The 23,826-nt window shown below is 39.8% G+C and overlaps 1 protein-coding gene across 2 annotated transcripts; it reads left to right on the plus strand.

Annotated features, from left to right (window-relative positions):
• Window positions 1-368: 368 nt before the first annotated feature.
• On the plus strand, window positions 369-22,813 carry parga (poly (ADP-ribose) glycohydrolase a). Of its 2 annotated transcripts, none has more exons than XM_034151782.1 (18): window positions 369-531; window positions 1,135-1,203; window positions 1,462-2,121; window positions 2,259-2,391; window positions 3,238-3,360; window positions 3,468-3,548; window positions 4,299-4,373; window positions 8,336-8,428; window positions 9,569-9,723; window positions 13,398-13,477; window positions 13,572-13,632; window positions 13,861-13,936; window positions 15,705-15,852; window positions 19,029-19,107; window positions 19,245-19,353; window positions 19,773-19,872; window positions 21,085-21,213; window positions 21,863-22,813. In XM_034151782.1, the coding sequence occupies exons 2-18, from the start codon at window positions 1,175-1,177 to the stop codon at window positions 22,042-22,044; spliced, it is 2,313 nt and encodes a 770-aa protein (XP_034007673.1). In that variant the 5' UTR covers window positions 369-531; window positions 1,135-1,174; the 3' UTR covers window positions 22,045-22,813. The 2 variants fall into 2 exon arrangements, with proteins under 2 accessions (XP_034007673.1, XP_034007672.1); XM_034151781.1 differs by having other exon boundaries at window positions 1,132-1,203; window positions 21,863-22,135.
• The last annotated feature ends 1,013 nt before the right edge of the window (window positions 22,814-23,826 follow it).

Genomic DNA, 23,826 nt, shown 5'->3' on the forward strand with positions numbered 1-23,826 from the left:
ATTTTGTTTATATTAGGTTATTTACATATCAACATTGTAGTTCACTTGACCTAATTAAAATAGTCATAAGACATTCCTCTGTATTGCAAAATGTAACTGTTACATGTTGCAATAAAGAGAACATGGAATAGCAACCAAAAAAAAAGAAAAGCTCAGTAAAAAATAATTAATCTCAACGTGTAGAGATACCCCAAAAGTAATAAAATATAATTAATTTGTACATATTGTGGCTATTTGTTCTTACTTGTCTCTACTACATGACATCAATATTTACTCAACGGTAAAGCCAGTTGCTAGGATACCGACTCGTAATCCCGCCTCTTGCTCCATGAAACATGTCCTGATTGGTCGTGATGCTCCTGCCGTAAAGGTGCAGCAGCTGCCTGGAACAACGAAGTGAAAGTAAACCAAAAACCGGATCAAAACATTTGGGGTGTTATGTGGTCCGGGAGAAGTGGCTGGACATTATAATAAATACATAATTATGTATTGCTTCTAACACCGATGTCTTACACAAGGAGCGGAATGCATGTGAGTTGTATTTCTTTGTTTTACTGGACCCACTACTGCTAGCTTGATCAGGTTGAATTGCGTTAGCACTACAGCTAATCTATAGCCAATCAAAGCTAAGTTAGCCAAAGGTGACTTGTTTTTTTGTTCTGTAAAATTAGTTTGCTTTGACGTTGTAAGATACTAACCAGATCCATTGTAAAGAAACCAATTATAGCCAAATAACTACTTTTAACAGTGACGGTTATGTTGAAAGCATACTGTTGTTTATGGTTGGTTAGCTAGCTAATTGTAGCAGTGTTTTCTTAGCAAAATGACTGTCAGACATTGAAACTGACGACATAGGCTAAAGGCTAAATGGTCGCAGAGATTAAGATATAAAGGTGGGACAACAACTCTCCTCATAACCTGAGAAAGTGGAGCAAACACACAAACGAACTCACCGCCTTAAGTTTTCCCTGCTGTTCGTACCAACGGTTTAAGTGTAGCTTCCGTCTGAAACCAGACTGTTTGGCTCTATGTGAGGTTCGTTTAGACCTGACAATTGGCAGTATATAGCTATATCCTAGTTTTTGCATGCATGTCAAAAGCTTGTCAACATGAGTTATTTTCTTTCTCAAGCAGCTATTGAGATCTATAATTCGTCTTGTCTGACCTGTCGAATATGGACGAAGGGATGGATTCTCAAACAAGGTAAGGATTAGTTAAGATAAGGATCTATGTGTGTTCAAGCTTTTCATTCAAGGCTGAACACATGCTAATGCCTTGTATGATTTTCACTAAGTATGTTTTTAAGTAGGAAAATGGATATGCACAGAATGTACTTTAAACTTTGAACTCTTGAAAGGGGAAGTTGCATCATTTAGATCTTAAGTATACATATTGTAAATTGAGTTTGCTAAAAAGACCCAAGCCCTTGTCTCACTTTGTTATCTCTCTGTCCTGCTGCAGTGTGACTGCTGAAGTCCAACCAGAGGGTCCTAAGAATGATGTCCCAAACACAAACTTAACAGATGGAAAAGATGAACTCTTTTGTGGACCACAAAAGACTGACACTTCAAAAGACTGTGCACAAATGGAGAACTCGCAAGATGGCGTAGCATCTCAGACTTCAATGGAATGTGGCTCTGCAGGTGGGCTCGATGAATCCACCCCTGCAGACAGCGGGTGTAACTCAACTCAATCGCACTGTTCTGATGGACAGGAATCTAAGAGGTCCACCTCACCTGGTCCTCACCCGGTTAAAACAACCTGTGTTGCTGCACACTCACCAAATCCAAAACTCACCCTCCCTCTTAGTAGTAGTCCCATGAAAGGTGTCAGTACACCAAGTGATGTTGAGATGCTGAGCCCAAATAGCCCTATCTGTAAAACCATGCTTGTCAACAGCTCTGCAGAGAAGGTTCACGATGGCAGTGCTTGTGCAGAGGACTCTAGCTCCGCGAAGGAATCGCAGCAGTGTGTCAAAGACTCTGATTCTGAATGTTCTGTCAAAGAAAACCTCAATCCGGTTTCCACTGGAACTGAGGATGCTGAGATAGCCGAGTACAGTGGCTCATCTGACATGAGCCAGAATTTAGCTGGAAGCCAGTCAGGTGAACTTTCCGAAAGGTACTTCTATTTATTACCTTTTTATTTTTCTGATTAATGAATCACCTTTCCTGTTGTGTCCTTGCTCTGCTGTGCTCACAATGTCCTTTACTAATTGTGTGTGGTATACTGACCTGTTCTCTTTTTGTTATTCACAGTGTGTCATTGGCATTTCCAAACATGGACAAGCAATGGATGGGGACACCCATAGATGAGCTGAACAGAATGCCCCAGTGGGTCCCCCCTCTGTCTCACCTAAAAGCAGTACCTGGCCACACAGTCACAATCAGGGTGAGGAAACAGCCACTTGTATTATCTTTGTTCTTTGTTTGTGGTATGTTGTGAAGAATACTGCAGTCATAAAATAAGTACATGCATGTCTGACTGGTCATTGGGTGCATTTGGTGTTTTAATAAGAGATAACAAGATAGGGAAACATGGGAGTGAGAGTGGAACCTTTCTCCATTATCCCCTCAGGGCTTCCTGTCAGTAAAGGTCCTATCACACTGTGTCCTCCACTGCATGTCCCAAAGGAACACTGTCTCATGGCTCTGTAGCTACTTCGTGCCTTACTATCAACCTATCACTGCCACCCAAGCTAGATTCTCTCCATTACCTCTTATATCACAAGAATGCTGGCATTTTTTATTAATGTTTTAAGAAAATCACATCTCTCCATTAAAATCCGGACACCTAATTGTCAGTTGTTTAGTCAGCCAGCAAAGGTACATATAACTTTAAGTAAAAACAAGTGTCAAACTTAAATTACCATTGTTTATGCATTTAGGTTTCATAAACAATAATGAAATAATTAACAGGGCAAAGTGACTGACCTCTTAATTTCACATCTACAATATCTATGTATTTATTCATTTTCATGCATTCTATTTGAGTAGTTTAGTGATTATTAAAACTGTAAATATTGGTATCATATATGTCAATTGTCTTGCTTTGTTTGTGAAATGTGTCTCATGATTGATAGCTCGACTTCTACTGCAAACTGAATCTATCTACAGGTACAAATAAAGTAACCTTAACGCCATAAGATTGAGAAGTTAATCAAATGTGATTTATTGTGTTTTTATATAAACTTTTTTTTATATTTTGTTTTTCTCTTACATTTTGTTTCCGTTTCAGACGGATCTCCTCAGAGAGGGAGAGGTCCCTGCTTCATACCCCAGCAAGTTCAAAGATGCGTGGGATGATGTGTCTGTGAAGATGCCCTGCTCTGAGAAGAATCTGTTTCCTATGGATGCTGAGGTATTAATGTCCATCACAGCTGTGCAGGGTTTTTAAAACATGCCAGTCAGTGTACCTACTCAATGAATGTTGTAATCAAATCAAGTGTAATTTGTTATCTCATGTAGGATGGAGGTGGTGTCCAAAGTCGATGGGAGCTGATCCAAACTGCCTTAAATGGAGGGTTCAAGAGCTCTCTGGATGTGAGGGTAAGACAACTGTGCTGAGCTGGATGCTTCTGAGTTAGGCTGAACATACTCTGTGTCTGCACTTAAACAGGTTTATATGCTAAGTTACTTTTATCCATACTTTTGAAGTCTTCACTGAAACACCAAAGGTAAGGAAAGAGGCTAACTGCCTCTCCTTGCTACTCTATATGTTGGCAAACATCCATTATGCATTTCATCCCTCATTATCTGATAAGAAGTAGAAGCGTTGGCTCCAGCAGTCACAAACCTTTGTTCTGGCTCCTCCAACTCTCCATGATCACATACTATGTGTTCTAGCTGAACTTTAGTCACTGCAGTGATAAGTGACTGCAGAGAGAGATATGGGTGACATAAAGATGAATAGTAGATAGAGAGTAATACAGTGAGGACACGATACAATTTCAAAACTATCTTTTATATGTAGGCTTTGTTTTAATTGTAATTTTGTTTTAATTTGATTTAATGTTTATTTAAATCGGGACAGGTATGTGCATTTACCAAAACTATATGGAAGAAGTGCTATGTTATTATTTCAATTTCACGAGTTACATACAGGATACGGATACAGAATATATTCCATTAACAACCACATGGTGGCAGACTTTGCAACAAATGTACACCATGTGTTAAGAGAAGCCTTGTAACCAGACAACTGCTGGTCATTTCTGCCAGATAGTTTCTTATATTTAGTCTTCTTTGGATAAATAACTGAATAAAATATGACTAATGAACTGTTTTTCTCGTTTACAGGATGCTATATTGAGATACAACATAGCCCATGCAAAGAAATGGGACTTCACTGCGCTCAACCTTCTTTGCACAGAGGTAAGCTTTCAAAACATGACTGTTAACTGCTTTTCGGGGTCTCTTACACAAAACATTAAGTGGGAGGATTAAAAATGTTTCCCTACAACCTGCTGATCATAATGTATTGCCAAAACATTTGTATAAAATGCATCTTTGCTGAACATGAAGCATATTGAATTAGAATACATTCTGAAGGTGGGAAAACATTTTTATAGTTGATAATTTGCTATTAAACAGGCTTTCATATGTGTCTTTTAAGAAAATTGACATATAAATGAACACCTCTTCAGTGAAATGCAGCTCATTGTGTATCACCGCTCTGAAATGTAGCCCCTGTGAAATATTCTGGAGGTTTTGTTTAACTTAACATGATTTTAAATAAGTCTTAAAAAGGTACTTTAATGAAGAATGAAGCTAAAGACGATACTAAACTAGAGTTGCTATTGGAACGGGAGCCTGCTCTCCTCTGTTTGGCTGCGAGCCCATCCGTGTGTTTCTTCCCCGCCTCGTACCTGGGAGTCTCCTAGGAGCAAATACGCTTCACACAGTTAGGACAGATGAGCACAGAGCATGGCGGCAGCAGCTGTTGCAGGTGAACCTGGGGAATGTCTATTTTCTTCTTCTCTTTCCATAACAATTATTTTTCTGCTAAGATAGTTTGGGACTCTAGTTACATACCTGTTGTCAGAAAAAACTTCTTCCCATGTGGGATAACAATTTCTTTCCTTATCATACAGTTATTACAACTCTTACAACAATATAGCATTTCCAAGGGAAGAATCAGTCCCAGTCCTCTTGTAGAATTTGTTTTCCCGAAATCGTGTAGACACATCATTAGTTTAACTGCACGTCTACTGGCAGTGTATTTACTTTGAAGTGAAGTGACTCAAAGTGGAGCGAGACGGAGTCAGAGCAGACCAATTTCTGAAAGAAGCCTAATTTGGAATCCACATTAAGTAAAGCATTTAGTAATGTCCTTCTCTTTCGTAAGTTGTCTTGGTTTGAGCCATTAAGAACAAGGTCCTTTTTCTAATGGAGCTCATGCATTTAAGTGGTATTGTTTCAGACTTGTTACGGTCCAGCCAGATTAATATCTGAACGTGATATCCGTCCCTTTATCGTTGATTACTCCGCTAAATTCAGACCCTTTCAAAGTGGTCTCTTTTTCTTTTTTTTCTGCTCCCTGAAATAATTTCTCGGAGCAACGCAGAGAGCTCGGTGGATCAATAGGCAACTCAGCCTTTTTTTATAGCTTAATCCAATTTAATTAAAAGGTCCCATTAAATCTGTAAGGATGCTCAGTAAAAGCACTCGCCCTTCCAGGAGTCTATTTCGTCAGCGGGTCTGCTCACGACTCTGAGCACCGTATTCCCCGTATTTCATTCCTGCTGAGGCATTTAGCTAAAGAGGATGATGCTTGCAGGAAAACTACAAGTAAAGGTTTGAATATCAAAAGGGAATAGCACTCAAAAAGTAGATATGTGCTGCAATTAGCAAATGAATGAAAGGAATATGAATAAATGCCTGTGTGTGCCAATACCAAATACCTACTGGTAGCTTTCTATCATTTACATTTCTACCAGTTAATGGATGCAGGATGAGGGAGCGTTGAAAGCACCCTGCCAACACATTGAGCAGGAATGATTAACAGCTGCCATTCACAGTAAATATGCATAAGTGATATATCTTTCCTACAGAGACGAATGTAGTGAAGAATCACATACACTGAATTGTTTAGCCATTCTTTGGGCAACTCATTTGATAGCTAACAGGCAGAATCATTTTCACTGCTTCTCTGCTCATCCTTTTTTTATTTATTTTTAAATGTTACTTCTCTTTTCCTCTAGTTTGTGCTGAGTGTGAATCCTAACTGTTGTCCTCCTCAGCCAAGACCAACTAATTAAATCCATTGCAACGTTTTTGCAGCACTGGTGTAATTGTCACGAGGCACATTGCCCCTCAGCCGGTGATTGACACTCCGCTCAATGTGTAATAGCCATAGGGGGGAAAAAAAAGAGTTATCCAAATTAGGGCTTGTCTGTAAATTGTCTTAGTGTTTCTCCCCTGCCAAATGAAACTGTCACTGTGTCACTTTCTGAAAAATGTCTGAGGGCTGAGCGGGAAAGAGGTCCAGGAGTGAGTACAGCTGATGTTTCAATAGTACACAAACATTCAGGAGCAAGACAAAAGCCCACTATCCCTCTCACTCTGTGCGTTATTATTTGTTTTGTTTCTATCTCTCTCACACAGGGATTTAACAAATGATTGAAATGTTTGTCCTGAATGTATTTAAAAACATTCTTTACCGCATCTAAATACAAACGTGAAATCAAGACAGGAAATGAAAATAACTTGTAAGGACCGGAGGGGAAGGCAGATTGTAATCGATCATTAGCCTTTGCATTAGTAAATCATGACAGTCCTGCTTCTAGTCTGTCAAATGTATTGATGTGAAAGTTGGTGTGTGCAGCCTAACTGTATCACCATGGAGGTCGGCTGCTGTGGGGAGGATCCAGTTTCATCCTCCCGCCACATCTCCAACCACCATCTATTAGTCCCACAGGAGCGCTTTATGATGTCTGCCAGCTCATTACTTCTGACAGCATTTAGTCAGACCGGCTCTGCAGCCATATAAATGCCCCCCAGCAGAATGAACCACCAAAGACTTCCTGTTGAAAATCAAGCCATCCTGCCACTCTGTCCACAATTGGTCATTTGCATTTGCTCCAGAAGGTCCATTTAATCAGCGCAGGCTCCCCTTATTACCTTGATAGAATAAGGCAAGTGATTGATCACAGTGACATTCGAAGCCAATACACTCATAAGTGATTGCGTTGTAAATCTGGGTCTATGATGGAATAACTGGGTGTTTATATTAGAGGGAATTGCAGATGGATGCTGAGGTAAGCTATAGGCTGAAGTATGGATGCCTCGTCGGTGGCAGGCTCGCTCCCAGATTGATGGTAGTTTCTTCTGAAACAGGTTCTGTGTAGTGAGCGGCTCTGCAACATTTCTATTTCTTCCTTCCCCGCTGAAGTGTTGGGATTATTGATATCTGAGGAGTGGGAGTTCACCCTAAAACAACTATAAAGCTCACCGACGCTGAGTTTTCTTGTTCGAGATGAGAAAATTGAGCATCTTTCCTCAGATATTGTTTACTGGTATTGGGTTACAACCTCAGACCCGCAGTCAAACAATTATTAGACCATTTAAACCTTTCATCTAGCAGTTGGCTGTTCCTCAGATCTTTCAGAGCCCTTTTTCACTCTTTTTTTTTTTAAATTAGTTTTTTTCTCTATTGTCTTTTATTTATCTCTTGTTTTCTCTTTTTATGTCTGTGAAGAACTTTGTAAACTTGTTTTTGAAAAGTGCAATATAAATAGAGTTTAGTAATGTTATTACTCGGACAATTCATAACTCTAAAATAAATGATTGCACTTATTAAACAGAAAGATTGCATGTAGGGCTTTTATATTTTATCTGTTTTCAGTATGAGATGACCGATGAAATGAATGTTTGAAAACTGTGAAAGGATTATTTATTGTGAAACTATGCGTACAACATAATCTCTGTATAAAAGAAATGTGAAACACTAACGAAAAAAAACACGCAGTATTTGGACGGGATAACTAACAATGTAAAAATATATCATGTTTTGTCTTAAAATGTTTTCGTGTTTGTTGTTAGTATTACTATTATTATTGTTTGTCTCACTATGGTTATCTGTATGTTTGCTGGGGGAAAAAAGAGGCAACTGACAATTTGATAGCAAGACATTAACTGTCTAAAAAAACACAATTATGACTTAGAATTTTGGCTGGAAATATGAGTGGTGGGTAAAGCTGCTGTGTCACTTCAGATCTAATCCGTCACTCTGACTGCTGGCTCTGAGTTACTGCCTGCCTAACTATGCACTCAGCTCTGCAGAGATATCCCATTTAACAAAACGTCTCCCTGTGTTTCTGTTTTTTCTCCTCCAGTGTCTCGAGCAGTCTGAGTTGGAGCACCTGTTTGAGACCACCCTGCCAGCCATGGTTGACCTTGCTCTCAGTGCTCCTGCCCTCTGCACATTGGTAAGAGTAAGAGGTGTTCATGCTAAGGGTTTTTACTGGAGTTGTTTAAGGCCATATTCAATGGGTTTACAAAATGATCAACAGTGTAAAGGGAGAGGAGAGGCAAAGTATTACATGATGGATGTTAAACACGATCACCTCATGATTTACAACTGCTAGATAATGAATACCCCTTTTGGTCCACCTCAAGAACTGCTTCATTAAAAAGAGAGAGCTGCGAGAGGAGAGGTCAGCCTAATTTTCAGACATCCATCTGATGTGTCATGCCTGTTCGCTTGAGAAAATCCCTCTTCTGAAATGTAAAATGTAGTCTTATTTCTTTCTATCTTCCACACTAGCTCTTCGTCTACCTCCGAGCAATATGTTTTGAGATACGGGGCACTCCCTCTTTTTCTATTCACATTAAATAAATGGTGCTGATCTATGTCACAGATATTTTAAATGTCATCCCCATTTGTCTTCATCTTCATTCTCTGTCATCAATTATAGCAAAGGCAAAAAAATCCTAACATCTATATTTTTGTAATTCAGTTATCTACTCGGGGCCTCTGTTAAATCAAATAAACCTAATTCAGCTCCCACTCTGGGTGGGCATGTTAGGAAAATCCCTGTGGCTGTTACTGGAGACAGAAACCAGAGGCAGAATGTCAGCACTGCTCATGTTTAACCGAAGGAGGAATTTCTTATAGATTTCACCTCAGAATCATCTGTAGCGGTTGGATAATGAAGCTTTCTGACTCTCCGCTTTGTATAGCAGTATTAAGCGTCAAGGCTAATGTTTATGTGTGTGTTATTAGAGCCTGTATTGATCTGCTAACTGGGCAGCCTTGGGAGGCTCTTTAGCCCTAATCAGTGAAGATGGATTGGCCCTGTGTGTCTGACTGAACGAACCTCTGGGAGAGCAAGAAAACCAGGACCTTAATTACTACCACCCATTTACCTAATGGAACTCTCCTTGTCTCCTCTGCTTGCTAGATTGCTAAACTAATTATCTAGCCCCATTAGCCATCAGACCCGCAGTAGTGCACCCACGTAACCTTGTGTGTTTCTTATGCATCCCTCCTTGTCCTAACGTTTCCCATTATGATCTCAGGTTGGGTCTCTGTTTCACTTTTTCTCTCTCTCTCTTTTACCTTCTAGCCAATTCCCTTGCTGAAGTCCGGGATAAACCACTCCCTGACTCTGTCTCAGGAGCAAATAGCCTGTCTGCTTGCCAACTCTTTCTTCTGCACATTCCCCCGACGCAACTCCCGCAAGTCGGAGTACTGCAATTATCCTGAGATCAACTTTTACAGGTAAATGCACACCAACCCAGGCAAACAGAGAATGAAGGGACAGCAACTCACAAGGGTAATTTAGTGAGCTGCAGCCGTCCCATGAGCCTTTGCAGACTCTGGGTAATTCATTACTCTAAACGGAAGACTGAATAGATCTGAGACTCAGATATTGATCCTAAATGTTGCCTTATTGGTCTGTATGCTTCAACAAGAAGGGTACAATGTTGTTGGACACGAACACGATTGGATTCATTAGTATAATTATGCGTTTATTTGATTAACAGGGTCAGGATCTCTCGAAATGTTTACAACAGTGTTTTTACCAATAAGTTGGCATCAAATATATTGAACATTTGTATTATTTTTGAGTTAATTACAATAATCGTTTACAAACTGGTAGAATTTCAATTAATTAGCACACTCCTACCATTCAGAGGAAACTGATTTCCATAAGGGGGCACTACTGCCTTGAAAACATTTTATTAGTTTAATTCCATTACTTAGGTTCAACTTATTCTGTGTCCATTAAGTTTACATATCCTAACATCAATGTTTCTTTCAAAACAGTGGGTCATTACAAGATGAACTGATTGGATCCGGCCATTAAACGCAGTTAAAGCTTGTAATATCTAAAAAAATGTTGTCAAAGAGCATACAGGATTTTTTTCTTTATGTTCCTGATTGTAAGATTACGTTGTGTGCTGTAACTGCCCGTCACTTCAGGCCTTGAAGGTGGATCGTGGGCAGAAGCCCTTTGAGCTCCACCTTGCTGTTGTGTGTTTTTGTTTGGGTGGGAGATCCAGAGTAGGAGTGTTAAATTGGTGTTCTCTGTTTCTACCTACTAGGAACCAGTGGTCTGTTTGGAAAAGCCTGGGATGGCTAATTGAAACAAATTGTATTGATGTACTTTTATTTGAAAGGGCACACCTGCCTATCTGTCTCTGGATTCTCATAATTTGGAGGAGTCACATCATTTGCAACAGAGGGAGGTGATGCATGAGTGGTGTCAGGACCAAACTGTAGAGTACACAACCTCGGTCTTAACTGTTGTAGCGTGTGCAGGCAGCAGCAGAGGGTGTGGCAATATTGCCCCCAGGTAGTTTGTTATCACAGTTTTCACAGTCTTTAAGACACAGTCTTAACAAGTCTTAGCTTGTTCTCTGTTGAGGAACCACTTCATTTATGTTGTTTGTCTTATTTTGCAGCTCAAGACACTTGATATGAGCAGCAGATGATGGTAACAAAGTTGATAGGAATGAGATGGTGTTGCCATCTCTAGTAAAAAAAGTTCTGGTCTGTAGGTAACTCAGTACACACTGGACATTATCCAGATATCACATCAACTCAGTTTCCCTGTATTTCTCTCCTCATTAGTTGCATGTGTAAATGGTAATGGTAAATGGACTGTACTTTATCAGGTCTTCTCGACCCCTCAAAGCGCTTTACATACTACGAGTCATTCACCCATTCACACCTCATTCATGCAGAGCAGTACCACTTGCTCTATGGAAGCTAACATTCATACACATTCACACACCACTGGCCATGCCATCAGGAACAACTTGGGCAAGTATCTTGCCCAAGGATACATCGACATTTTGACTGCATGGGCTGGGAATCAAACCCTCAACCTTCTGGTTGAAAGACGACCGTACTCCCAGTCGCACTCGATGTGTAATCACTTCATGTTTTTTTGTTTGACATACTACAGATGTCAGTTTTTTCAATACCTTATTATGATGGTACTTATACTCTTTGAAACATAACAAAATCGTATCATTTTCATATTCCCTGCAATCTGCATTGGTCCTAACTGATATCCAGAGTCTAATTAGCCATCTGCTCTCCCATGGGTTTCGGGCTGTTTTATTTTATGAAGGGATGGTCATATTGATTATGTGGGATTGGTTCCACGTTCCCACCTTAAACTCCCTCTTTTTTTATCTGAACCTTAATCGTACTTTCACAATCAGTCATCTGTATGGGAGCATGATGTCTGCCTCCACATCAACCGTAGTGGCAGGCTAAGTGAAGAGGCATCTGTAATAATGTAAGCATTGATTCCTGATGTGGGGCTGGCTGCTTCAGAGCCATGCCAGCACATGGCTGCCTTCACTATCAGCATTTCTGCCGACAGTGAAATACAGGAAAGGGCAAGAGGGGAAAAAGTCATGGTGTTTCTGAGAAGATGAGAAAAGACAAGACAACCACTGCAGTCTAAAACGGGCCCTGGATCGTTAATGGCCCTCCCTTTCCCCCCCTGTAATTGAGGGAGTGTCCGTCACTTTGCTTATCGGCAACAGTTGCGCTCTGTCTTGGACAAGCAGAGCAGCAAGCAATCTGCTGATTGCTGTTTTGGCACAACTGTCAAGGTTTGTCCTCCGTTAAGTGATGGATAGATTTGAGTAAGAGGAAAGAGGGTGGGCTTATCTCTTTTAGCTTATGTTTTCCTCTGTATGAGAAGAAAATTACATAAGCCTGTTGAACAGTTTAGCCAAGAATGAAAGCTTGTTATTAAGAAATAAGTCCTTTGCTTTTGATTCTGACCACTAGATGGCCTACCGCATTTGCTAGAAAAACCCTTATGGTAATGGTCAAACTGTCAGAAATGTTGTCTCCTGGTGTACTTTATGACACTGGAAATATATGACTGAATGTAATTAGATGCCTTTCTCTCTTTTAGAGAGATGCAATTTTTGGTTATTCTAGAGATTTCACCCTCGTCCTGGGAGAGGGATCCCTCCTCTGTTGCTCTCCCTGAGGTTTCTCCCATTTTCCCCTTTAAACTGTGGGTTTTTTTCTCCGGAAGTTTTTCCTTGTACGATGTGAGGGTCTAAGGACAGAGGGTGTCGTTTTCTCATACTGATATTCTGCACAAACTGTGCTGTTGTATTTGTTGTGAAGTGTCTTTATTGTAAAGTGTTTTATTATATGTACAGCACTTTGGCTCGACTAAAAATCGTTTTAAAAATGTGCTATATAAATAAAACTTGATTTGATTTTGATTTGATCCACCTTCCACCACAGTTTCTCTTACAGTATCTCATAGGCTTGTAGCCAAATTGAGACTGACGGAAATGGGGTGAGGGGGGGACTTTGCAGAGCTGTATAAGGAAATAGAAGGAAAAACAGCAGTGCAGTGATTGCCTATTAAATGTCATGTTTTCCCTCACTAAAGGCCTTTTAGTATATTACTTTTTCAGTTTATTTGACCCCTCTGTTTTCCTTTCTTAACGGATCTTGGCAGAAGGGGGAGGGAAAGATGAATGCTGAACTGTGATTAGTCATCAGCTTAGGTCCATTTTTTAATGGACGGAGAGCACCAGTATGGGGTGGTTTTAAGCTCTCTCTCTCTCCCTCTTACTTTCTCTCCCTCTCTCTCTTTTCCCCTTCCTCTGTCCACCCTCGTTTTATGGTAACTGAATAACTGAAACATGGCCTCAGGCAGCGCCATTGTGTGAAGGATGGAGGTAGATGGGAGAGACATCGTGCCAGTTTAAAAGCTTGACCTCACTTCAGACATGTTGTGGCATGGTTGTGCATTGAGCTAGAGATAATGACTGAGAGAAACATCCATGTCTCATCTACTCAAACACATTACATTTTTATTTTACATGATAAAGTCAAAGTTGTTATTTGAGATGTACAAAAGTCAGTATCCTTCTCAAAATCCCATTTGCTTTCTTTTTCAGGTTATTTGAAGGTTCTTCACCAAGAAAAATTGAAAAATTAAAAACTCTGTTGTGTTACTTCAGGAGAGTAACAGAGACAAGTAAGCAATAATGATGTCTTTTTTTCTTTACTGCTCTCCAAGTTTTTCAATTTATGAAAATGTTTTGATGAACATTGTCTTTCTTTTTCTCAAGAGCCCAAGGGTCTTGTCACATTCAAAAGACAAGCACTGAACACTCCTCCAAACTGGGAAAGGTATTACTCTTTATTCCACTCACAATCCATATTAAAGGAGATTTGTTTTTACAAATGAATGCCATTATTTTGTTTTGTGACACTTTATTTTAATTGTAACAAAAATGTAAAAATGCCCACATCTTTTAGTACATACACTCTTTGCTGAATCATGTTATGGCTTCATCCCTTTAACATTTGGAAATGTATTTTGTGTTAATGAAGTTTGTTATCCTCTTTTTTGTCAAGTTCCCAGACTCAACTGAAGCGCCTTCATATCACTTGTGAGGGGACGATTGAGGATGATGGATACGGGATGCTGCAGGTAGGAATATCTTTTTTCATTTTGAAATAATTCCTCTTTCTAACACCAGACTCTGTCAAAAGAGTTGGCTGACTTGATGTAGCATGCCTGTTTTTATACTTGTTTGGTCAAACTACAGACATGACTCTGACTCTCACCATGCCTTATGTTAAGCTTTCAAAAGTCAGAGACTGCTTGTCTGAATAGATGTCAACCACCAGCAGTAAATCAAAATCGGTTGTATGATTTCTGTGCATATCCGGGAAGGTTATTGTTTATATTTCTGCATTGATTCACACCGTCTCCCCAGTGTTTTCAGGAGGGCTGGTGCATGTTTTACTCGAGCTGACAGCTGATGTATACACATGAGTAACTCAGAGAGGAAAGGGTGGAGGAGAAGACCCTGGGGTGGGGGATGAGGGAGAAGGAGGCGCAGAGAGGGAAAGATGACGAGAGTAAGCCTTCTCACGGGGGCGACCCGGTGGGCCAGGAGTCCTGCATCCGGATTGATGGCTACCAACGCCCTGGCTGTGTGTTGAGTTTTGATAGGGCAGAGTGGGCTGTCATTCTGTCAGGAGGTGAGATTGAAGGGTGAGGGGGGTGAGGTTAGGGGTGAACCAGTGAAGGAGGTGAGGACTTAGACAACATACACACATGCACATGCAAACACACTCACTGTCACACAGATTGACGTAGCTGTGGGCCAGTGAGCAGAACCCTCACCCCTGACAGGCTTTTTGAATCTCAGCGTTGTGATTGAATTGACTGTCCTCTTATCCATGGCACAAAAACAGAGAGTGGGCCTACATGGCAAAAAGCTCCAGTATCACATCACAATATTTTGGTTAAAATGGCCAAAACTCCATTTGGGAGAACTTTGTATTCATACACATCTTATATCAAGGGATAGAAAAGTCTTAGTGGTAACAAAGGCCAGATTTGATTTAAAACCGTTTCAACATTGCCTAGTTCTTTAAAACCAGGGATGTTGTTATTATTTTGATGGTGGGAGAAAATATCTGTGCTGCATATCTTTTTTTCTTTAGGCTCTGTGGGGAAAATTAGAAGCATGCGTTTAATTTGAGTACAGATAGTTTAGTCATTATGGAAATTGCTTTTGGAAATGCAATCATGCCAGTGCTGAGTTCAAGGATCTAAAAATCAAATAATATATTAATTCGCAATTCCCATAAACCCTTCACATAAGCAACTATTTATTAGAATAACTGTTTATAAATGACCTCAGATATATTGTGGCATTTGGGTTCCGTATGTTCAACTTTTGACAGACATATACACTGATTAGAATATATCTGCAATGAGTTTAAATCACATTATATACATTTTAACGGTGAGTTAATTACTTACTTTATAAAAACCTGTAAGGGTGTTTCCTCTCTCCCTGTGATATAGTGAACCTTCACAGGGAATGCCAATAGATTTATCCCATATCCCTGCTCAACATTTAATGTAGATTTTTATAGATATTTGAACTATCTCATGTACGTCGTTTTGCTACGATTTCCTGATTTGATTATTTACAAGCAGGAAGCAGAGCAACGATCCTCAGACATTTATCTGTGTTAAATGTCCACAGTGGGTGACTGATAATAAGGAGCCTCTAATAAAGTGATTTGTTCAAATCACGGAAGTGACAGTAGCTAAACCTCAGTTCTTCTCAACTGCATTGAACAGACAGGACAATACGTTAATGATTTGTTTGGTTGTGAATTTAACTGAGGAATTGGACATTTCTTCCGTTCATTTTCTAATTATATGATTTCATTAGGTGGACTTTGCAAACAGGTTTGTAGGTGGTGGAGTGACCGGACATGGACTGGTCCAGGAAGAGATCAGGTTCCTCATCAACCCTGAACTCATTGTCTCCCGCCTTTTCACCGAAGCTTTGGAGTTCAACGAATGCCTCATTATCACAGGTACGCAGTCACACACAAGCATAATATTCAACCCTCAGTTCCTTATTTGAAGGCAGTTATTACACGGCCTGTATAAGACTCTTGACTTTACTGTAGGCTTATTTTATTTGACTCAATCTGTTCCTTTCTGTTTGTGGTTTCCCTGTCTTCACCTTATCTGTTGGTTGAAAAATGTGATAAACCGAAATGTATTGTCAACCAAGGTAGAGTTGTGGCTGCAGATTTACAGAGATGTCACGTGTCAGCATAAAAAGAACTGATGGGTTAAGAGTCAGCACCTCCTTCCAGTCTGAGGCTGTTATACTCTGCCAGATAATGCAGGGAACTTCCCCCATTGGGATGGAAGCAAGTAGCGACCCAAAGTAAAGCACTGAAAGAGTTTAGATGGAGCATCAGTGAGAGCGTCTGCTGTGTTTTAGGCTTTATACTAGACTGATGCAGTGAAAAGGGAGCTGAACGTAATGAGTAGTTAATCAAAGGTCCAACCCCGACCCTATTTTGACCTCTTGGCAGTTTGTGAGCAAAATAATGTATAATGTAATATGTCCTTATACAGAGACTAGATATAGGACAGGTTATGTATAGGTTTTAAAGGATTGTAATACTTTCTGTGCCATTTCGGCCATGGTATTCTTTTTGCTGCTTTTAACACCAAATTAGCATTGTGTGTGTGTGTATAGTTATTTATAGAAAACAAATGTGTTTTGTTCAGAGAGCACGATCTAGCGCTAGTAATGAATAAGGGTTAGCGTCCATACATACTGTGCAAATACTTTTTCTAATCACAAGCAGGAAGTAAACATGGGTACAATCTATACAGAACAAATAGGCCCAGATGTATTGTGCTACAACACAAACAACTCTGAATGAGGTGTACATTTTGAAATGGAAAATCCATTGCATTGATTCACTTGGGACTTCCCAGCTATCCTTCATTTCTCTTCAGCAGAATTGCTCTATTTTTCAACTTCTAACTCACTCTACTTGGGTCAACCTTTAAGAGTTGCACCCTCTCACTCTCTCTCCTCCTCCTCTTCTGGTCATCCTACCTTCTTTCCTGGCTCACAGCTGTACCTCCCCACCTCTGGTCAAAGTAAGGGCAAGCAAGGATTAACATCAGAGGCACGGATTTATTACTGGTACCCCAATAACTAAAATATAAACATATATAAGTCGATTCAATGAAATACTTTGTTGATTTAAATGTACCTCCATCATTGTGTTTGCAGTGTCATTGTAGAGCATGAAGACGTTTTATCTCATTGCCTACTCACCATTACGAAATAGATCATAAATATGAACTTATCATATTTGTTTTTATTGCCACTTTATCTGGCTTTGCAAATAAATATTAATCACTTGTCCTGCTTTGGTGCCTGTATTTCACTAGGACATTCAAATGAGCCTTCAGATTTGCCTTTGATGACACAAGAGGCATCATTAGCCGGTTTAATAAATCCATCCGTTTGACAGGAGGCCATGATTTATAACTCAGCGAAGCCTGCAGAAACTCAAACAAAAATGGTTGTGTGTTGCTTGTAGGTTGGAAGAGCAGAGTAGTAGAGAAACAGAAGAGCCAATGTGGTGTTATTGGTCGTCTCTTTCGTATGGCGCCATGTTGTCTTCTTTGAAAGTCCCATCTCTTCCAAGTCACCTTCAGTGGATAGTCCGTCCCCCTCCCTGCCAGACATCATTCTGCCTCCCTCCCTCTTTCCCTCCTCCTCCTCACCACTTAACTTTATTACATTTGGACAGAAAGGAATTTATTGCCCAACTAAGGTCATCGCTCCACTAATGGAATGGGCCAGTTACGCCACAGGTTCATTGAAACCTTGCAGAATATTCCTTGCACGCATTAAGTGTGTGCTCTTAAAGTCTTGGCTCCATTTCTGGACTCTTTATATCTGTCTTTCTTCTTCTTCTTCTTCTTCTCCTTTCTCCTCTCCTGTCGAGTTAATCATATTTCTTTGTCTTAAGAGGTGTCTGAACATGGGTCTTCCTGTGCGTTTGGGTCTTGTGCGTCAGATCGGTTTGCGTACATAGGCGTTTTCGAATGGGATGGTAGAGGCCCACAATGTAATCAGGTGATGGAAGCCTGAATGCCGGGAGGCTTTAATGGGCGGTTGCCAGGATAGATATGATGAAGGTGAAGGAGGAGGAGGAGGAGGACAGCTCTGTTGATTGTGAAAGTGATATGGGCAGCCTTTTGTTTGACGATAGGAGTCGCTAGTGTTGTAGAAAGTACTTAATTTGACGGGAGACATTTTCTTTTGGTTCGCTCAGCCAAAGCTTTACTGAGACACATCATTCTTTTTTGCCCAATTGCACTGTCATTGTAGGGTTATGCCCTGGCTCAAGTACAAGCCATTAGCTTAAGTCATACTTTGTAAAGGCGCAAAAAAAAAAATCATCCTTCAGGCTTTGACTTCAAGTTTTGGCAGATGGTGCATGCTCGAAATGAAATGAAGCCATTTATGCAAAGGTAAAAGCAACGTTTAATTACTGCTTCTTCAAGAGATACTTCTAAAGAACGACATTGAGAATTCCTTTTAAAATAGTTTTGATCATTTCTTCAAGTAGCATACAAAACTCTGCTAGTACATACAGTTGAACCTCTTAGGGTATATCAAGCACGTGTTTAACACCTGCTCCACTGAAGTGCAGTGAAGTTACATCATATTTAATGCATAATGTATGGAGCTTTTATAGGCATAAGTTTTAGAACTGAGCACAGCTGTATTTGTAATGATGAAATCTTTCGTCCTCTAATGCTGAAGCACATATCAGTAGACATGATAAAAGGCTATCTTCCTCATAAGAGATGCGTTGTCAGTTCATGAATGATCGAGAGGTGTTTTTTATATTTTACAAGCATTTTGAGAATGATGCCAAGGTTAGTTTCTTCTGTTCTAACCACTTCTTCCTATTATGGCTGAAAGCTTTTCATTTCAAAACCCAAAGCGGATTACTTTTTAAATCAATGTTTTTTTATTTATGACAATCCAATACAAGCTGGTACTGTGCACTCACATGGGGAGCATAGAGAGCACTAAATGTGATTTAAGAAATAAGTCGCTGAAACAGATTTAACTCGACTGTGTGCTCTGACTGCTAAATAGTGAATAGTCTAAACTAAATAGTGTTTAATTTTCTTGATTTTCTTTCCTGTTCTGCAGGCACTGAACAGTACAGTAAATATTCTGGCTATGCTGAGAGTTACAGATGGAAGGCCAACCACATGGATGAGACTGCCAGGTATTTATTCCTTACACAGTACTGTTCATATTTTTGAAATAATCTTTAATATAGTCATAAACGTTTCGATGACTGATGGGAGGACGTTCTCAAGTCATTATCAATCAAATCTGTAATTGCTTTTATTCTATTTTAAGGGATGACTGGCAGAGACGATGTACAGAGATTGTGGCCATTGATGCTCTGAAATTCAGACACTTCCTGGAGCAGTTTATTCCCGAGAAGATGACCAGAGAACTCAACAAGGTACGAGAGGGACTGATGTCCTTGTCTGGACAGTGATTAGATTATATGGGAATCTAGTTGGTAACAAACAATATTTAACGTTAAACATAAATGTCTTTGTGAAAGGACACATAAAGCTATGAAATACAATTTAAACTCTGCATACTTTTGTACTACTTTGTAGTAAAATATATTGTTGTCAGTATGTGACAGATGGGATAGATCTGAACATTTCGGTATTTTTCACAATAATAATATATATGTGTTGCTTGTAGTTCAAGTTGATGCATACACATAAACAGGGTTACTTTTGCTTTTGGTAGCCTACAAGATATCCTAGTAAAACATTATAAAAGTCTCTGTTATAATACAATATTCACTGTATAAAAGTCATCTTCTTTCTTCTCCCATTCCTCTTACTCCCTGTGCTTTTATCCCAGGCATACTGTGGATTCTTCAGAAACAACGGCAAGCACCTCTCTGCAGTGGCCACAGGAAACTGGGGTTGTGGAGCTTTTGGTGGAGACACCCGGCTCAAAGGTATCATTGGCAAAACTACAAACATGAATTCAAATAGAGCGAGTTTAATTATTGTGTGTGTATAACAAGAAGTGTGAAGGATTCAAAAAATGTTCATATATGAAAGCTGAAATGGCACTTATGTTATAGATACATAAGATTGCTTAGATTAAACAATAGTTACATAGGTCAGACAGGGTCAACCATTCATCGTAGTCTTTGTTCCAGCCATTGAAGCTCCTGCTTATGGACACTGTGCCACAGATGTTGGTCTCTCCCAAACTCCTCTGGTCAATTAGTAGCTCTCCCAGGGTGACACTCAGCCGTCCCTTCCCTCCCTTTATTGATCAGCTGACAGACATTTATGTTTTCCATTAAAAGGGCAATTGATTACAGGAAAGGGACACCATAAATCCAGGCCTGACGCAGGTCTCTGTGGGTTTACACAACATCACTCTTCATATGAAGGGGCCCCCTTACTGTCCCCTCCAGTGCGCCACACTGCAGAAATTCCGCAGTTGGGTTCCTGGTCAATATCCTAACATAATTCAATAACTGTAATGTTGTTCATCCATGAAGACTGCTGTCCTCAAAGCCACATCTCCACATAAATATCCTGCAATTTGTATGCAAATGTTATTGGAGCTACATGGGTATGTTTGTGTACATTCTTTAATGAACAGATCCACTGGACTTGGAAAAAGTCCCAAAGGATAATATTAGCTTCTGGGGACTCCCGCCCATTACCCCTGAAATTAGCATAGCGGGTAATTTTAGAAAGCGATAACTGTATTTTACATTATAGTCCCGCAGCTGACTTGAGATGTGGTAGTTAAATAAGACGAGCTGTTACAATATGTTGTAAAGATTAGGGACCGTTTGCAAAGGATGTATGTGCTGTGTATTTAAATCTGGAATCAATATCCATTCTGTTGAATATTTCAACGGCTTAAGACCTCATTTGCAAGGGCTAAAAGATTGAGTGCCGTTGATGAGGCTATGCTAACAGTGGTGGATTATTTACTCTTATGATACAAATGGCTCCTGTCAATCGTGTTCTTTGTTGCCTGAAGCTGCACCTCATCCAGCTTATTGACCAATTACTTAGTTTCCTCAGCTATTTTACAGCATTCAATTACACATTTATGATTTCGTTGTGAAAAGGAAGGATACTAATGATGCTAAAACTGTATATAATTGTTGCCTTTAGCGTTCTCCTTCTCACTTTTTCAGCGCTGATCCAGTTGATGGCTGCGGCAGAGGCTGGGAGAGACATGGCTTACTTCACATTCGGAGACGCTCAGCTAATGAGAGATGTTCACGCAATACACTCTTTCCTCACCGAGAGACAAGTCAACGTTGGTAAGACTCGCGCACACAAAACACCATTTTTTTGTTAGACTCCCGTCAGCCCTTCTTCTGTTGAGCTCTTACACTAAATTGCATAATTAAAAGGAATGGAGGCTCCTGAGGCCCGTACAGCACACAGAGGTTGTCCTTGCTGCCGTCATTACAGGGACAGTACGCATAAATAACAGAACCCAGTCCATCTCAATGTTAAGTTATTCCACTTTATGGGCCATTTCCTTTTTCCTCAGCCTATCCATTCACCCTCAGCTGCAGAGTGGATTACCGCCTGAACTGACCCCAGCCTCTCCCCTCCCCCTCTTTTCATTTTTCTTCTGCTGACATTTATTGAAGCCTTTCAGAGAAATTCCCCTCTAGCCATCCATTTCCTAAAGTGGGGCTACAGAGAAAAAGCTCACGGCCCGGTGTGCGTGTGTACGTGCGTGTGATTTATAAATGAGCCTGAACAAGCTTTCATTTTTCTTCGTTTTTTCTTTCTTTCCGTTGCATTTTCTGTCCCTCTTGTTTGCTCGTTGACACTCAAAGAACTTTCACTTAAACCCTGTTTTTCTCTCCCTCCATATTCCTCCTCTTGACCCTTGCACCCTCCCCTATGTCTCTCTCTATCTCCCCCTCTCTTCACCTCTCTCCTTTACCCTTCCAGGGAGGCTGCACAAGCTTTTGAACCAGTACTCCAGTTTGGTGTGCAAGAATTGCCGAACGACTCGACCCGACGTCACTCTCTACAGTTTCATCTACGAAAGAGTATCTTCCCCCATGGCCGCCGATGCCCAGGACTCCACAAAGGATTCTGGGATGTCCCCTGTACCATCGGACACTCAATAACAAGGACAGAGGACACTTATCCTCCCTCCCCCTGTCTCTATGTGTAAAAGAGACTCCAGGTTCAAAAACCTCAAAATGCTCTTCTAACAATCACTTCTTCTCTCACACACACTCCCTTTAAGTTTGTGATCCCAACACACAAACTATCAAATCACTATTTTGCCTTTCTTGTTGCTGGTATTTTAGGAGCTGCGTAGTATGTCGCCAAATGTGGGAAAATGTTTCAGAGACGTATAGCAATAGTAAATCCTGGTTGCTGTTAGGCCTTTCTTTAGTCTAAATATGATGTGGATTATTCTTTTGGTTTAACACTAATTACAAATATGGCCAAATACTCATCATGTGCATGGTATGAACACATTTCATTATTAAGAATCCATAACATGATGATCTTCCCTAGTTATCTTGTCATATTGGTTTTTGCTACTTTTTTCTTCTCCATTTATCATACCCAGGCAGTGGTGAGATTCCTGAATGCAGAGAGATGATGCCATACTGTGTAGTCTATGCATGGGTAACATTTATTTATCAAATACACTGCTCTTTTAATATCCCATAGGATGTTTACATACACGTATTGTCCTTATTTTAACATTAATCTAAACTATCAATAACATGTCATCTGCATGAGATTAACCTCAGATAAAACATATATTTAATTTATGGTCATTTTCATCTTCAGACCTTAAGTTCTATTCTGAACTTAATCAAATATATTCAGTGTTAGCTACTGTATAAACAAATAAAGTTGGGAGTGGAAATAATTGCACGCAAAATGTTATTTTTGTTAATGATTTTACTCAACATTTACTTTTGGGATATTGATATGTTTTTATGATTTACTGTATTTTATGATTGACAGTATGGATTCTATTTAATTATGGGTTCATAAATCAAATTAAAGACTGTAAATGTACTGCATAGTACTGTACTTTAGAGTTTTTAGGCTGTACGCTTTACTATAATTTCTTAATTAAAGTATGTACTGTTTAAATGGTATTCCTCTGCTCACATTAATATAATTGACTACCCTGAAAGGAAAACTAGCAAAATAATTTTAACACACAGGCTCTTTATTGGTTGAATACTGTAACCTCAGTTAACAAACATGTTAATGTGAACCATGTTCAGTATGTAGATTTACATCAAGGTAATGTTATAATATATAGATCATCTAGAAATAATTAGTTCAGACTCATTAGAAAGAAAAATGTCCTTTGTCATGTCTTTGTGACCGTGCCTTGGCGCCCCAGTTTGTCACGCACTATCATGAAATCATACATTATTTAATCATTTGAAATGTGATGGATTTTTGTGATAGCACGTGTACCAAGGGCTTTCAGACAAATTGAATTCTGCCTCCAAACATGCTTTATTGGATGAATTAGGGTTCTAAATAACCCCATGACGTGGACTTCCATAAATGGTGTGTAGGCTTGGTTGGGTAACTGGATTATCCATTATCTGCTCCTCCTGCATTTTGTACTGAGCCCCGCACGGCCCAGATGAGCTGTGTCTCGTAACAAAGTCAACTTGGTTTAGCAGACCTGACTGTTGATGGCTGCCGTTAGCCTGGGTTACCTTGACATGCATTTATTTACGTTTCTGGTGCAAGATTAGAGAGATTACTTGTTTTATTTCCCCCAAAAAATATGTATTGATTTCAAATGCAGAGAAGCTGGTCCAGTTTTGTCCAATACCGTAATGTAATTATTATCAAACAGGATGTAATTGAACACAGAGCACCTAATGTTACCCAGCAGCACAGGTCCTTTTATTGGT

Source organism: Trematomus bernacchii, unplaced genomic scaffold (genome assembly GCF_902827165.1).
Source record: "Trematomus bernacchii unplaced genomic scaffold, fTreBer1.1, whole genome shotgun sequence".
Taxonomy (NCBI): Eukaryota; Metazoa; Chordata; class Actinopteri; order Perciformes; family Nototheniidae; genus Trematomus; species Trematomus bernacchii.